This window comes from Leuresthes tenuis, unplaced genomic scaffold (genome assembly GCF_036924035.1).
Source record: "Leuresthes tenuis unplaced genomic scaffold, fLeuTen1.0.hap1 SCAF_13, whole genome shotgun sequence".
In the NCBI taxonomy this organism is placed as follows: domain Eukaryota; kingdom Metazoa; phylum Chordata; class Actinopteri; order Atheriniformes; family Atherinopsidae; genus Leuresthes; species Leuresthes tenuis.
This window is the reverse complement of record NW_027325367.1, coordinates 8,690,254-8,706,374: the sequence shown is the minus strand read 5'-3', so window position 1 is coordinate 8,706,374 and position 16,121 is coordinate 8,690,254. Positions and strand designations below refer to the sequence as shown.

Here is a 16,121-nt window from a genome sequence, read left to right as displayed (position 1 = left end):
CATAAAATAAATAATTTAGGTTTAATACTATAAGCTCCTTCTGCCTAGCTCTGATATGAACACATTTTTCTGAAACAACAAATATCACAGTGATTGTGGGAATGTTACATCCTTATATATCCATCCTTATATCCTTTATCTTAGTCTCCTTGAGAATCTAATGATGTCCTTTCATGCTCTTCTCCTCCTTGTTCACAGTCTGACAAAGTGGAAGCCTGCAATGCAGGAAAGCTGATGAGTATGCAAATGTGGGAGAAAGAGAGACAAAGGCAGAGAATTGAAAGCAGAGAAGTTGTAGTGAAGAGTGATATGTGTCATTTGGTGATGTCATGCATCCAAACGTCCAGGGTGACAGAAGCGATGGTAACAGCCTGAGTCAGAGGATGACATCAACGCTACAAGCTGTCAGACAGGTTGTGAAAGGGCTTAGTCCCACACTCCCATTGTCTCCTGGTTAATGCTGTTATTCAGCCTGCCACCGGCCTTACTATTTGTTAATCTGACCTAACACACAGTTAAACACAGCACAAAGACACACAAACAGCAAATTTAAAGGCCAGCATAGAGAACCGCCAGCTGTGAAATGTCAGCCTGTAATACACCATCACAGCTTTTTGAATGAAAAAGAAAAAGCATGCAGTTTTATGTGAGGTCAGGCAATGAAAGATTACTGGCAGAAAGTTTTAATTGAGGTTGCTAAGCTTAAACTGGCTGCCTCGCTGTTTGACTTCTAATATATAAAATGATACAGAGAATGTTCATGAAAGGATGCTGCAGATGTTTTCATTTTTGTCAGAAAGCACTGTGAAATGGTCAAAAGGCAGTGAAGAGGTCTATTTTAATTATTTTTGTGCTACTGAACTCTATCGTAACCCCAAAACGATTTAAAACACAAGTCATACTGTTGCACTGGGTTACATGTTCCTTCATCATCACGGACATGGGCACTCTGTGTCAAACCCACAGTGCTCCAAATGGGTATTTATCAAGAGATTGCTGTATTCACTCCCATATCGTTTGCATTTCTTAGCCAGCTTTTATACAAATATTCAGACTAAACAGATCAAAGACTCAGTCAAAAGGTTTTTCACAGATGGACCAATTGTTTGTGTTTCTCTTCTCATGGAATTAGCTGACAATAGAAAATCACCAAACCTGTCTGTTCAGATAAAAACATGTCATCTACAATTAAGACAGCAAATCAGCTTCCTTATGAGTAACTATTAAAGCAGTTTTATTATGTGTGTGCCAACATCTCTTTACAATGAATCAGTTGTTGTAAAGAATTATGGTAGAGCAAAAGCATTCATCATACTTGGACAATGGATGTCTGTAAAGGAGGGAATTTCAGACTATAATGTTTTTAAGTTCGGTCAAAATAGTTCAGGTGATTCTCCTGCTTGGAGGTTGTGGATTTCATTCCTCTTTTACTACTTCAATTGTACTCATCAAAAATCCTCACCCAGCAAGATGCAGATGTTTGTAGATCACTGCCCTGTACATTAAAAGATGAAGCTGAAGTGGTACCCAATGTGTTCAAACTATGAGGAGATCATGACTAAACATGAGTATCTAACATTTTGGGAGACAATCTGCTGATCCAATAGAGTCTGCTCAGTGGTAATACATACTGGAGATGTAATATTAAGCTCAATCGGTTTATGGCAGGAAAAGAAGTTGATATTTAGCTAAATATATTGGAAACTCACAATTACTAATCTTTAGTTACCTACAAAAAAATATATAGTTAGTCGTATTACTTTCAGTAGTAGAAAGTGCTGCATTGTCCATTTGTATCCAAAGTCTGTGCTTCAAATGCCTGCATGGTGAAGACCTGATCAGTTTTATCCCATGTTAAACAATTTCAGTTCCACAGTTTGCTCATCAAGGTAAAAAGCCTTCTTTCAATAAAGTATTTAATATCCTGTAAGTCCTTACGTATGAAATGTCTGTTCGAAAGATTCTCACCAATGCTGAAGTTGTGTAACTCAGCCATGCAGATGTACTGGGGTTTGAGAGGAAGTGCTCACTGAGAGAGAGATGAGTAAAGGCGGAAATACAGAAAGAGACAGACAGATGGGCCATGCTCTCCAGCTCCCACATTCATTCAAAATGCACCAGGCTTTGTTGTATTTTCCAACCACAGAACTCTTCCCCTGTGAAGAATGAGTACACTAACAAACAAGACTTCTTCTTTGGTTCAGAATGAACTTGTTGCTTGTTTGTTGCTCATTACAACAGACGAGTGGGGACAGGATGAGTCAGTGGTCACGCACACTATACACTTATATGAGTCAGACTTTGAGCAGCAAATCAGGGTGCTTCTAGAGAATTGTTCAAAGAATCATTCAGCCTACTTGGAATCATACCAGTAGGGTTTAAGTGGGAGTTAGTGGGTGTGTTGGTAGATCATATCACCATGAAGATATCATCTCCCAAGTAGTATAAATATCTATTATGTTTTCATTGTATTTGGGAAAAAAAGAGAAACAGAATGTGAGGTGAAAATGTTTACTGAAAACCATGGTCGTTATCCTTCTTTTGTATTGTAACAGCACTCTTCAGTGGGGCGACAAAGAGAATAAATAAAAAGATTACATCATGGGAATGCTCAGAAAAGACAACTACATGGTAATAAAACATATCTTTATCTTCCACACATATAACCCTATTTGAATAAAAACATTTAAGGCAAATAAAAAGAGCTAGATAAGAAGATGCTGCAGATAGAGAGCAAACCTGCAGGATTGAGCTATAGTGGCTCAAGTCAGAAAATATAAATACCTTTAAAAATATAAAGAAAAACAAAGCATGTGTTACTCTAAGCATTAACAATTTAATGTAAATCATTATGACAATAATAAATTATAGTATCAAAAAGGCTAATTATTTCAAGACTTTTTTCATAGAGGTGAAGACAAAAGAGTTGTTGATGTCACCAGAAGTGCAACAATTTTAAAAGCTACCAGGCAGTCAACAAAGATCCTGACATTCAGCATTGTGTAATGCTATCAAAACGTTTCACATTCAGAAAACTGTCAAGTGTGTGATCAAGTGTGTGAATGTTAATGTGGCGTGAAAAGCACCACACAAGGCATCTAAAGAGCTTGAGACTGACCCAGAACAAGCTGTGGTTTCAGCCAGTACCACAAGGTGCCAACTGAAACAATAGGGCTTCATTAGAAGAGGTCAGAATGGAAAAAAAAGAAAGACTAATGGTTGCAAAAGCTTTCACTGACAAATCACTTTCAGAGCTAAAGTTTGATGGACAGGTAAAACCTGAGAAGAGCTCTTTGAGAGGGCAATGCATCAATTTATTCATCAAACATCAAACTGTGGAGCTGCTTTGCTGCATCTTGAACTGTAGGCACTGAATATTGGGTCAATGATTGAAGAATGAAACCAGAGGAAAGCCAGAAAACTAAGTGTGACAGCTCCTGGCCATCACTGTATGCAAATTGCAGGTGTGTGATTGCACAGAGCTGATTTGCTGGCCATACCCCATCCAGGATTGGCTGAATAGTTCAACCTCCTCTTTTCCTCGATTCTAGCCAATTGGACCGCTCTTCATCTCTGATCCACCAATCCCTGGGGAACCTACATTTAAGTTATGTGCTGTGCTATTGAGATTCATAGAAAGTTATCAGCTTTCCATTGAACCATGATTTGTTTCAGCATGTCCACAGCTGGAATTGTTCTGCTAACATCTACGAGGCAGCACTTGTTTGCAGAATTAGTGTGAACTTTGTGTATTTGCACCATTTGCACCTTGCCCTGGAGAGGCTGTGAGCCATAGGGGCTTTTATAGTTGGTGATCTCAGTGGTATAAGTTTGACGATATTCTTTGTTTTTGGAGTAGCCAGCCTTGGCTGATGCCCTTTTTTTTAACACTTAATTCATTATTACAGGGCAGCCATGGCTCAGTGATTTTCGTGGGTTGTCCAATAACCAGAAGGTTGGCAGTTCAATTCATACTCTTGGCACTCAAAAATTGGTGAAACTAACTGGGGTGTAAGTCCACCTTCTTGTCACAGCCGTAACCCCACGCTGTCCACTGCTCCAGTGTATGGCATCTGTCTCTATAAGTGTGTGACCCTGTGCATGTGTGTGTCAACAGGTGCCAACCTGGATGGGTTAAAAGCAGAGGACAAATTTCATGTGTATGCATGACAATAAATCTAATCTTAATCTTATTACCTGGGCTGTTAACTATCCTATTTGTGTTAAAGTAGTTGACTCATGTTTAGATTTACTGCTTTGGTTTTAGTCCAATCAATCTTGTCTAGTGTCCATTTTTTGCTGTTTCCTTAGATTTTTTTAATGCCCACGGGCTCCGATTTCAGTTCAAGTCACTGTACCCTTAATAACTGTCACTGCACAATAAATTACTTTTCCTTACACCAACACCATCTGGTTTAATTTCCTTTGCGTTCCCTGCCTGAGCTGGTTTGTAACACTAAATGTCAGGTATTTTAGCAGGAATATGACCATACAGCAGAAAAGACTGGCCAGATAGAATCATTTGGACTATTTTAAACTAACCAGCACTGAGCCGCTACGTCCTTCTGAAAACCTTAAGAGAGTGGAAATATACCATTACCAAGAGGACTTCTGCAGAGTTTGAAGCGTCTTTGTGAGTAGCATTGGAGGAGTGACAAAGTGCCAGCAGAATGGTGAAAGAAGCTTTTAGATGGCTAAGAGAAACAGTTTTGAGGTTGTAGCTATTGTAAGAGGTTCTTCAGCCAAAAATGGTGCTTTTTAAACTTGTTTTATCAAACTAATCTACATTATATTAGATTTTTTCAGCTTTTATTCACGATTGTATTCCAATTCCTGTGGTGCCAGTAATTCAGACCAGCATGTTATGGTCCAAACTGAGGCATCTAACTATTGGATGGGTTGTCTTTTTTGGTTAAGATGTTCTTGTTCCCAACTGTAGTTCCATCACCAATTCAAAACTTTTATTCCTCTTTCTGTAATGAAATACCTGCAGAATTACCATCCCCATCTCCCTCAGCTGTTCTCTCAGTTCTGGACAAGTATAAGCATGTTGCTGGAGGTCATCTCAGGTGGGTGCACCAACTTTATGAAAGCATACAGCTGAGTACCACCCTAAAGCATTCAACGGTGTTTGATCACAACCGCAAAACAGCGACAGGAGTCAACACTTCAAACACACAGTGTTCCGACTCATGGCAGATGTACAGTGGCAAGTCACTTCCAATTTCAAAATATTCCCTCCCTTACAGATGCAACATATATATATATATATATATATATATATATATATATATATATATATATATATATATATATATATATATAGATGAACTGTCATGGTTGTCATCCATATATTTATTTATTCCCACCTAGTATGCTGTTCAGCTTTCTTTTTCTACATTTCTGATCACTCTGGGTTTTATTTTTTTCACTTGTGCTCCAGTTGACTGGCCTCAGCTTGAAGGAAAGTCACATTTGTATTGCCACTTATCACACAGAGGCACTCAAGAAATTAAAGTCTCAGGTAAATGCTCTGCTGGTCAAGGCACTTTGCATTTCAGAGTCATTACATTACAACAGCAGCTCTTCAACTGTTTGCATGCAGACAAATTCCCAGAATAAGTCCTGACTATTCATCCTGTTTAAGTAATCGTCCAGTGAGGATATGAGATCATATGTAAATATATGTAGAAGAATAAGCTGTTTATTCCAAGGCTAAGATTTTACTTCACGCTGGATAAGTAGAGCAGAGAAGTCTAGAGGATCAGTTTGTGTTCACCAGTCTGATCAGTGCACAGCAGGGAAAGCTCCAGGTCCTGGCACACGCAGCTGAGCAGAAACCAGCTCACACAGTCTTTATTCTCCTAATGTATTATTGAAAGCTATTTTTGCAGCTGCACTCTGAGAACAAAGGTATTGGAGTTGTCAACTTCACAGAAAAAATGGAGAGAATATTTTGGGAATCTTCGCATTTTTTTTCTCGTCTCTATGAAGTTCCACAAGAATTGACTCCACTCGAGTCATTTTTGTCTCAAACTGCTGCTGATGTTATCATGCTGGCCACCATAGCTTTGGAATACACCCATAACATGCTGGCCATCTTGCACTAAACTTATTTAATTACCATAAGACTGAAAGTGGACATCTGCAGGATATTCATTTATCATTTTTTTAAAATTCCCTTTTATTTCTGAGTTTGATCCTCAGTCAAGTTCAGCCTCATATTTTCCTGTTTTATCTCCCTCCTGCTTGTGGTATGTGGCACTGGTGAACACATCAGTATGTTAAGTCCAAATTGCATGGCTGAATTATCACACTTTCTTTCTTTTCCTCCTCTCCAAAACCCCACCACTTCAAATGTCTTGCAGAAACACTGAGATGTTACTCAGCGTCTCTGTGGAAAGTCTGGATTTTCAGTTACAAATCTTCAGAACCCTGCAGACCAATCGAGCTGTACCCTGAGCCACCAACTGCAGTGCATATCGGTGCGCAAGGGGAGTTTGGAGCGAGACTCTGAGAAGGAAAAACTCAATTGATGTCAACTGTGCACAACAAAGATAGATCTAAGACCGTTCTATGCGAGGCACAAAATTCCCCACACAATTTGTGCTTTTCTCGCCAGCAAACACATTTACCCTGCAACATGCATGGATAATTAATAACAAACAATTATCATGCCTGTTAGTTCACACAGGACACTGTTCTGTCTTGTCTAGAAAAGGTTCTAAAGGACCTGTTAAGAGTTGTCAGATGAGCCTTCGGCGATATTGCTTTTACCTGATACTTTTTTTACAGAACAGTACATCCCAACAACCTTGGGGTGCGCCTCCAGGTGAACATGTATCACTGCTTCAAACACACCGAGAACTGATCAATCTGGTGGAACCAGTGGAGCTGCTCAGGGCTCAGTGGTAGCAGTGTAAACATTCACTCCACCTACTATTATTAGATAAAGGTGTGTGTGCTCTTAATGCTCTTATGTGACATTGTGCTGCGTGTCATTTGCTTATGCATTCTCACACGTTTCTTGTAAAATCAGGAGCTTGTGAGGCCAACCCAAAAAAGTCCAGTCTGCTCCGATTAGTCAACTCCAGTAGGCTCATCAGGCACCATGCATTCTTCATCCAGGTCCAGAATGATTCATCAATATCTTTTCATTCGAAAATAACAAACTTAAAAAAAGAAGACACAATTTCTGAGGAAATTGAGATGAATTACTGCTCATTCTTTGTGTCTTGTGATGTGTGCTTTTTTTTTTAAGTGAAGTCAGAGAAGATGTTGATTCTCAAATGTCAGCCAGATATGAGTTCTGAGTGGCTATTGAAGTTGCTATGGTGACATAACACGCAACACTTAAAACTTAACTTTTAATGACAAGGTTTTTCTGCAACTATCAGTGTGACATCTGGGCTTTTGTGACATAGTGAGTGGTTAGTGAACTACAAACAATGAATGATTTATTTTTTTCTTCCGTTTCAACATATAGTGGGACTGCTCTTTACAGCAACTCCACCAAATACTATCAAGAATATGGACAAAACAAGTTTTCTGTTCTTTTCCTTGCTAAACAACAGCCAAAAACAAACTATATATAAATATTCAAACTTAGCATTTCATGGGCACATTGTTGCAGTGGAGAGGAGCCAGCGTGCACTGATGTTTGTATTTATATCATGCTAAGCTATCTGAATTCGAGTTGAACCAATACTGGATTTTTTTAAGCTTACAGTAATCAAAATTCTTAAAGTCCCTGTGAAATCAAATTTGTTGAAATAACTGTGTATAAGTCCAGCAGTAACCCTACACACTGGCATCCGTCCAAGCAATGACAAAAAACTTGTTCATCTGGTATTCATAATTGTTTCCAGGAAAACTTTTGAAAAATGTTGGTGACACATCCTGCCCCTTAGACAACTACCATCTTCATGTCATGTTTAATGATTTTTTAATTTCAAGTCTCAACAGAGGTGCAGAACCGTGGCTGCTAACCAATCAGAGCAGACTTTGCCTTTTTTTTTTGTGGGGGGGGGGGGGGGGGGGGGGGGTTGGCTTGTCGAGCCCTTTTATACAAAACACAACTCTGATCCTAGGCTACATGATAGGTAATATGAACATCTTTACTGGATTTTTTGGGCATTTTTGCCACACAGTCTCTTAGTACCACAAAACATCAGCTGTATTAAACTATGTGGATTAGCCTTAAATAGACATTCAGTGTTCTCATTCATAAAAAACTAAAACCTCACCCGATTTTCTGGAACATTTAAGCAGTATCATGTAAAGCTTGACATATACTGCTAGATATGATGGAAAGCATACATCCCTGTCCTGCCTTGTTGTCTTGGCAAAGCATGCAGACCACCGCTGAGAGCAAACCTGCACATTTTATTATCACTGTTGTCAGGATCCAACACAACCTGCCCCAGACTCAAGCAGCTGCTTCAGGAAGCAGCAATGGTCTTTGGGGACACTTTCTATTGTTGGTGACTCTCAGTGATCTCAAATAGGCAATTACATCAACATCTAAAGTTGAACAGTTTGTCTGAAACTACAACCCAAACAAAACACATTCATTTAATGAGAAGAGACAACAAGAGTCCAGTTGTTGAATATCTCCATCTTGATTTGTTGAGGAGCAACAAATCAAAACTGACCCACAAGCCTCCCTGATGGTTTGTGCTTTGAGTGGGTCAAAGTACAGAAGGAAAGCTGTCAACCAAACTCCAGTGGAGCTACTCCACACCAGTGCAGTGTTATATATGCAAGCATCTGTGTAGATGATTAAGCTAATTTAAAGCCCTGGAAAAAAAACAACACAAAAAAAAAAAAAAAAAAAACAGTAAGCAGTAACCAGCTCCCAACTCCATCATCCTCACTGCCGTTGTGAATTTTCAAATGACATGTGCTGTGTATTCCCAGATCCCTTCTCCAGCTGCTCCTGTGGTTGGCCAAGTGCTTTGGGCTTTGGTTTATATAATGACTGCAAAGCAACACATACAGCATGGCTGACTGAGCTGCTCCACGGCCAATGCTGTGGCTAACCAACACAGAATCATTAAAAAACACTCTCACTTATTAAGTTGGCATGCTGCTGGAAGCAAGACTTTATTTCGTGTTTGGGTGTGAAGGACTCAGGAGAACAAACAGTTTTTGAAGTCCAGATCACATCGTACAATTAGAAACATTCTTAAAAATTCTTCTTATAGACTATGCATTAGTGGCATCACAAATGACAAGCCTCCCGTTTGCAGGACACACTGTTAGAAGTTCAGTTAAATGGCCGACAGTGCTGAATACACCGAACCTGTGCAAAACCGTGACACAAGCTGACCACAAGTCATTTGTGGCAAATGTAACAGAAAAAGAGACTAACGCTGAAGCCCTCAGCAGCGACCAACTGTGAACTGTCAGTCACACATGTCTGCACCACATAATGTTCGGTCTGTGATGAATTTCTTTGACATGCCAATAGAGATTACAGGGAGAAAATCCCCCTGGCTTTGTGTTGTTCACACTCACTTCTGATATCAAAACACTTCTGTACAGTAGTTGAAGGTCAGAAAGAGACTTAGCTGCCATTACAATGTTTACAAAAACCTTTACATCAATAAGTAGGTGGTCAAGCACTTCATGAAGACATACAGAACAAGAGCTCCACATAGTGGTTATACTGGCTGGTGGTAAAAAATGATTAAAAACTCAAGGCTAAATTTGCCCAGCATGACGGACCACTGCTGGGGAGGTTGAGAACACGCTACTGTGTGTCCGTAAACCTTGAATTAAAAAATATTTTGATGGAAGAGAAGAAACTCACAAGTCTTACTGAAATAAACATGTAAAAAATGCATTTATGAAAAGTCCCCATGAAGACATCTTGCCTGGGGTTTTCGCTTGCTTACATGCAGTTCAGTGTTTCTCAGTCTATTCTCCACTGGTCATCAGCTCAACACTGTACTTCAGTGTTCGATCTATTAAAAGGAAAACAAATAGACAAAATAATTACAAGTGGATCTATAAAACATGACTTCTGATGGAGCAAAACAACTTCAATGGTGCCGACTGACACCGTTATATTTTCAGACTCTTGAATTGTTGATTTGCCTTTAATGGAAAATACACAGAAAGTTTCTCAGAGATGATGAACCATGATACAGTTAATAGTAAAATAAGATGCAAGTTGGTAAACATGCTTTAAGATCTTCTGCAGTGTTCATCAATATACATTATTTATAAGCAACTGTCATTTATATTTTAATATTTGAGGGCACAAAAATAGTTTCTGACATAGTGTTATGTCTTCAGGTTTTAGTTTGTGTTAGGTAACATCTACTGATAACAGTATGTAAGGAAGGAAGCTGCAAAACCAAAACTGACGCGAGAGTCATTTTCTTGATGCTGGTAGTTTTATTTGATGCGTGTGTCGGTTCCGATCACACCTCCGGGAGCAACTCTATAAAAATGCACATCAACTTACCTGGACAAAGGATTTTTATCAGCGATGTCTTCACTTCTAGAAGCTCAGGGTTCTCCTCAGAGTCTTTGCAGGCATGGAAGCTTGTAAAGTGCAGCGCAGGCCACCAGTCTTTTCTTGACGCCATCTTGTCACAGACTATGCTTTCCCAGTTGTCTCTATTTTAAAGCAGATATAAAGTAGAAAGACAGGCTTCAACATCTATTTGTGACAAGAAAAAGAAAACAGTCGCAGTCTGTTGGAATAAAAACAGAATTTTTATATGATGATAAAGCATTTATGCATACTCTGTCTGCAGTTTGTGAATAATGGCCTGCAGATACTTCCACACATCCATGTTGCTCCTCCAGCAGGCGAAGTCAAGCATTTCGAGAACGACTCCTAAAGCTTTCTGAATGTCGCTTTTTTTCTCTATCAAAACATGAATGGAAAAAGAAAAAAAATTCAGAAAATATGGGTGGCAAAATCTTTTTGAAAAATATGAAACCAAAAGCCACTGGCTGACAGAAAAAAAAGAAACTTTAATTTTAAGTGTGAATAATTACACAGTGAGAACTTTTAATTTGCTTTTACCTGACTGAAGCAGCAGCGAACTGTACTCCAACATCAACTCATGGCTGGGGACTAACACGTAAAGGTTCTACAGCAATGAAAAGGTAAACTTTTAAGAGAACACAGATGAACAGTTTTTTGTGTTTGTAATTGCAAATCCGATAACAGGAAGGCACAAGTTCTAGTTAAGTTAACAGAACAGAAAAAATTTGTTTAATATGAAACAAAGTATCTATATACCATTTCAAATGACAATTTTTAACTTTTAAATCAATGGCTATCTTTATGAACAATTCTTGGCTTTATGTCAATGCTGAACTTGCTCCAGTGCTACCTTCAACACTTTAATCAGTTTCTTCTTAGGAGCATTGTGCCGCTTCAAGTGTTGGAACAGATACACATGTGCATTGGGATTGGGTGGAAAGCTGTTGTCAAAAGCGTAGTCGTTCAGGACTTTCAGAGCCTCCTCCCAATCATCATAAAACTCCAGCATCTGCCAAAATAAAACTACAATAACACAAGATCCAGAGGAATATCCACCAAAGATTCAACGCAGAACCATGACTTTAGCTTTAAAGACTGGATTCTTTATCCCCATATTCAAGATATTTGTCTTGTTCATCTTTGAAAATGTACATTATTTCATCATAGCCTTAAGGAATGAGTGTTTACCTCAACATAACTCAGGATGAAGGGATCCCAGACTCCCGGGTTTCTCAAAATCTCTTTAAGATTCACAGAGGCTTGTCTGAAGTAGTTATGCATGCCTTGGTTGTCAAAGTCAAAACAATCTAAAAAAAGAGGAAACCAAACATCACAGAAAAAAAGAGGAGTTTACATATAATTTGGGACATATCACTACTCAGCAACACATCCTTCACAGACATTTCTGCAGTTACACCATTACACACGCAGTTGCTTTATCTATCCTCTAGATGGCAGTGTAACATCACAAAAGACATTGCAAAGCGTCTTCATAACAGGAGCAAAGTAAATAATGGATGTTCTTGGGGTGTGAAGCTGTGTATCGCCTTACTGTTGTTGGAGAGTGCAAACTTTTTGTCAAACCAGATTATATAATCCAGCAAGCTCCTGTAGGCCTGGATCAGTTTAGTCCTCTGAAGCTGAGCAGCTGACTCCTTCCCATACCGCCAGCTTTCAGCTGCAGACAGGTGCTGCTTTGCATCTTCAAACTGACCATGGAGCATCAGATGGAAGGAATGTTCCAAACAGATCTAGAAACATGTGGACAATGAGCCTCATAAGAAAATAAAACTAAATCAAATGACTACACTAAAGTCAGGTTTGTCAGTTACCATCAGGTAATGTTTAACTCCTGAATGTTTCATGCATTCGTAGATGATGTTGTAGTCTTCCACTGTTGACTTGGGAAGATGGTGAAGGATCTCTGTGCTGATTCTCCAAACAAGCTGGAAAAGACATCACAAAAAGACTGAACTGAAGACAGGACAACCTCTAAATGTTAACCAATATTTTATTCAAAAATCATATGCATTTTCTTTTTTATACAATGTATACAATATTGTATGCTATGTCATATCATACAATATATGACACAGAATAGGCAATTAAAGTAACCTAACCTCTTTGTACTGCTGTGCCGTGCGGCTAGTTTTATCCTCCAAAATTTGGGGGTAGGATGTCATATACTCTGCTGCCTCTTTCCATCTATGATGCAGCATGGCTTCTCTGATCAGCTCTAGACACATTCTGCAACTCTGGTGAAACCCACTTTCACGTTGTGTCTCTGAAAATATACAGTAAGATCATTGGAAAATTATGTTTACATATGCCACACATAATAAGGATATTCATGCAAATGTGATCTAGTCAAATACACCAGAAGATTTGTAATAAGTTCATATGTTAGCAAAGACATGACAGAAAAATAAATGCTTTCTATCTCACCTACACACATGGGTTTAACAAGAGGGAGCTTTAATTTTTTCCCTCCTCGTCTAGAGCTTGTGTCTGAGGAGTCATCATCATCCTCTAAGACCTCATTTTGCTCCAGGTGTCTGTCCAGCTCATCCATATTCAGCACTGCAGTTAGACTTGGGTATGCAGCTCTGCCACCTGCAGGAACACAAAGGTCTTCAGGAGGATATTTTCTTTTAAAAACAGGTTTCCAGGGTCATGTCTGAAAAGTCTTTCTGAGCCACAGTTAGATATATAACTTGGTATTTTGGCTGCATGAGATTCAAAGTCAGCATCAATATTCTTAAACTTCTCACTCAACTCTGAAAATGTATAATGGATCATTTTTGAGGATCAGCAGTAAACATCGGATGTTTGCACATGCCAAGAATCTGACATGGGTCTTTTTGCCATAGCTCTCAGTGTAGAAAACACATAACTTACATGTGCACCAAATATACACCAATTGACCACAAAATGAATGATTATCTCATTTTAGTGGCACCTCTCAAAGGGTAGGAGATATTAGGCAGTATGTGGGCAGTTGGATCTTTAATCTTTTGTGTTTAAAGCAGGAAAAATATGCAAGTGTAACAATATGAGCAACTTCACCAACAACTAATTGTAATAGCTGGATAACTGGGTCAGGGGATCTCCAATACAGCAGGTCTGGTGAAGCATTCCCTTTACGCAGTGGTCAGGACATACCCTTAGTGTATGTCCTAAGGAAGGCCAGCTGGTGATCTGGCTAAAGACTCATGAGAACCCAAGGCTCGCTAATGTAGGTTGGGAGTGATGGATGGCTCTAAGAGCTTCTGTTGCACAAATTAATGAAAATCTAAATGCTATCAATGACAAAAAGAAGACAGAATATGCAGTGCATTGCAGCTTGCTACACATTAATCCTCATAGTTACAAAGTGCTCAAAGTGCCCACACTGAATTCTGATCACCACCAAGAGCACCTTCAAGGGGTACATAAGCACCAGAACTGACCATAGAGAAAAGAAAAAAAAAAGTGCTCTGGTCAGGTAAACTATGTTTTCTGCATCACATGGACAGTAAAGTGCCTGTGTTTCGTTTACCTACTGAGGGAAAAAGATAACAACAGGATGCGCAATGGGAAGAAGGCAAGCTGGTGCAGGTGCAGCTAGAGTCCTCTGGGAAATCTTGGGTCTTGTTATTTAATCTTGTAGGTGTTACTGTGGCACAGACCGTCTATATCAAGATCCCTGCAGACACCATTTGCATAACTTCAAAGCTGTGTTTCAAGCTGTCTTCAAAGATGGCACTGGGATCTGTCAGCTGTATAATGCACTCTGCAATACAGCAAAAATGCTTCAGAAATGGTTTGAGGTGACCTGCCCAGACTGTGGTCCACCTCTTGCTCTTGTGAGCTAGGACATGTTCAAGGCCTTTGTGATCCTCTTCATGATAAAAAGCTGACATGAAGATGGATGGATGTATTAATGGGTGGATAACTTGAAAAACAGAACAGATAGTTCAGATTTCACTCCAATCACTTGAGGCCCCATACTTGCAGAATTAAAAACTAATTTAAGCCATATTGGCAGCACAAGTGGGACCTACGCAATATTAGGCGTGTGATTTTAATGATCTGGCCGATCCATATGTACGCACATAAAGCACTGTTCTGTCTGCAATATTTTCACTGTACTGTACACACAGGCATGTATGTAGATAGCATAAGGGTGCTGGGATTATGTAATATAAGTCACTTTACATATCTATGAATATAAAACAAACTGTTTCTATGTAATTAAGGCATCACACATCCATTACTGACATTTAACAACTTAAATGTATTTCTATGCAAGCTTGCAAGCTAGTTAGCTTTCCTAACATAGCTTTCTGTAGATGCCGGCGAATCTACACCTTATTAATCAAGTTAATATATTTAAAATCTTACCTAAAATACAGTTAGCGCACGTCCTGCCTTACCTCCTAGCAGTAAAGTTTGCCCAGCTGTTTATTTTCTGAGGGTCCAAAACCAACTTGCCAATGCTATCAGCTAACCCGCAGCGCTGAGCTAATGTCTAAGTTCAAGCAGCAAGTCGGGCTTTTTTTACAACAATTATTGATCATTACTGAGACTGTAAATGGTAAATCCTGTGATTGTTTTCCATCTGTCTACCATGCTTTCAGTGCAGCTAAGGAAGTGGAGGAGAAAGCTGCCCGGTTATTGGCTGCTGTGGCCGGAAAAGGCGGGGCAAAGAGTCGACCTTCCAATGTCTGAGCCACATCCTTCTGCCTGAGGAGGGTGGTGGTTCAAAGTGGACAAAAGTTAAGGGTCATTTTGGCCTTTTTTTGTTGTGGTCTTTTACAGGCTTTGCATTTAATGCGTTCCAGGAGTCAACTGCTATTCCAGCTGTAAATATAACAGCATAATCATTTGCAATCTTGTGTAATATAATATGAAGAAGAATTCACTTCAAAATGTGAAATATTGCACTTTATAGAAGAAGAAAGATTTTAATTCCACAATTATGATTATTATTTATTTCAGCATCCAGAAGCATTTTCATTGCCAAGACCTTTTTACCCATGCAACATTTACTGTAAGTCAAATCACATTAAAAACAAGTGTATGTCCACAGGTTGTGTGATATTGCTTCTTTTTTAAGTTTATGTATCTGCTTTTTCATTATTGTGACCAGAGTTCACACAGAATGTTTCTCTTCCACAGAAGAATGAAAAGTACAATTGTAGGAAGAAAGGTTAATGAGTGATGAAGCATTTACAAAGATATATAGTGAAATATAAACAGAGATCTAAAATATGTGTAGAAATATCCTTAAAATAAAACTGACAACCTATATGTCCCTTTTTGTAGGAGAATTACTATATCTTAAAGAAGTAAAGGAAACCATTGACAATGTAACTATGATCTAAACATTCATTGTAATATGGGCTGGTTATAGTTACTATGTTTTATTCTCTCACCATGTTGTCATAAATACTCGCAGGCTGGTCCATACTCATTTGTCTCACTTTTAGCAAATATTTAAAAATGTATATATTTTGTTTTCAAAGCAAAGTTAGAACATGTACATCATGTATCATCTCACTTACAGTTACTAGTTCTTACTATAGGCATTTACAGCCGTTCTGGTTCTGGTTCTTTCTCTGAGGGAAAGTAC

General features: G+C 38.9%; 1 protein-coding gene across 2 annotated transcripts; it reads right to left on the bottom strand.

The window, feature by feature from the left end:
- Positions 1-8,587: 8,587 nt before the first annotated feature.
- On the bottom strand, positions 8,588-15,144 carry taf1a (TATA box binding protein (TBP)-associated factor, RNA polymerase I, A). 2 transcript variants are annotated; one of them, XM_072362636.1, is made up of 11 exons: positions 14,891-15,144; positions 12,953-13,120; positions 12,628-12,791; positions 12,340-12,453; positions 12,060-12,258; positions 11,696-11,814; positions 11,358-11,516; positions 11,045-11,111; positions 10,759-10,882; positions 10,475-10,629; positions 8,588-9,968 (listed from the first exon to the last, which is right to left on the bottom strand). In XM_072362636.1, exons 2-11 carry the CDS (start codon positions 13,077-13,079, stop codon positions 9,922-9,924), a joined length of 1,275 nt encoding a protein of 424 aa, XP_072218737.1. In that variant the 5' UTR covers positions 13,080-13,120; positions 14,891-15,144; the 3' UTR covers positions 8,588-9,921. The 2 variants fall into 2 exon arrangements, with proteins under 2 accessions (XP_072218737.1, XP_072218736.1); XM_072362635.1 differs by having other exon boundaries at positions 14,923-15,144.
- Between the last annotated feature and the right edge of the window lie 977 nt (positions 15,145-16,121).

Coding starts and splice junctions, on each gene's coding strand:
- taf1a (XM_072362636.1), bottom strand. CDS start 13,079: ATGGATGAGCTGGACAGACACCTGGAGCAAAATGAGGTCTTAGAGGAT. Junction 12,259..12,339: donor GAGTTAAACATTACCTGATG/GTAACTGACAAA, acceptor ACATGTTTCTAG/ATCTGTTTGGAACATTCCTT. Junction 9,969..10,474: donor GATAAAAATCCTTTGTCCAG/GTAAGTTGATGT, acceptor TCCTTTTAATAG/ATCGAACACTGAAGTACAGT.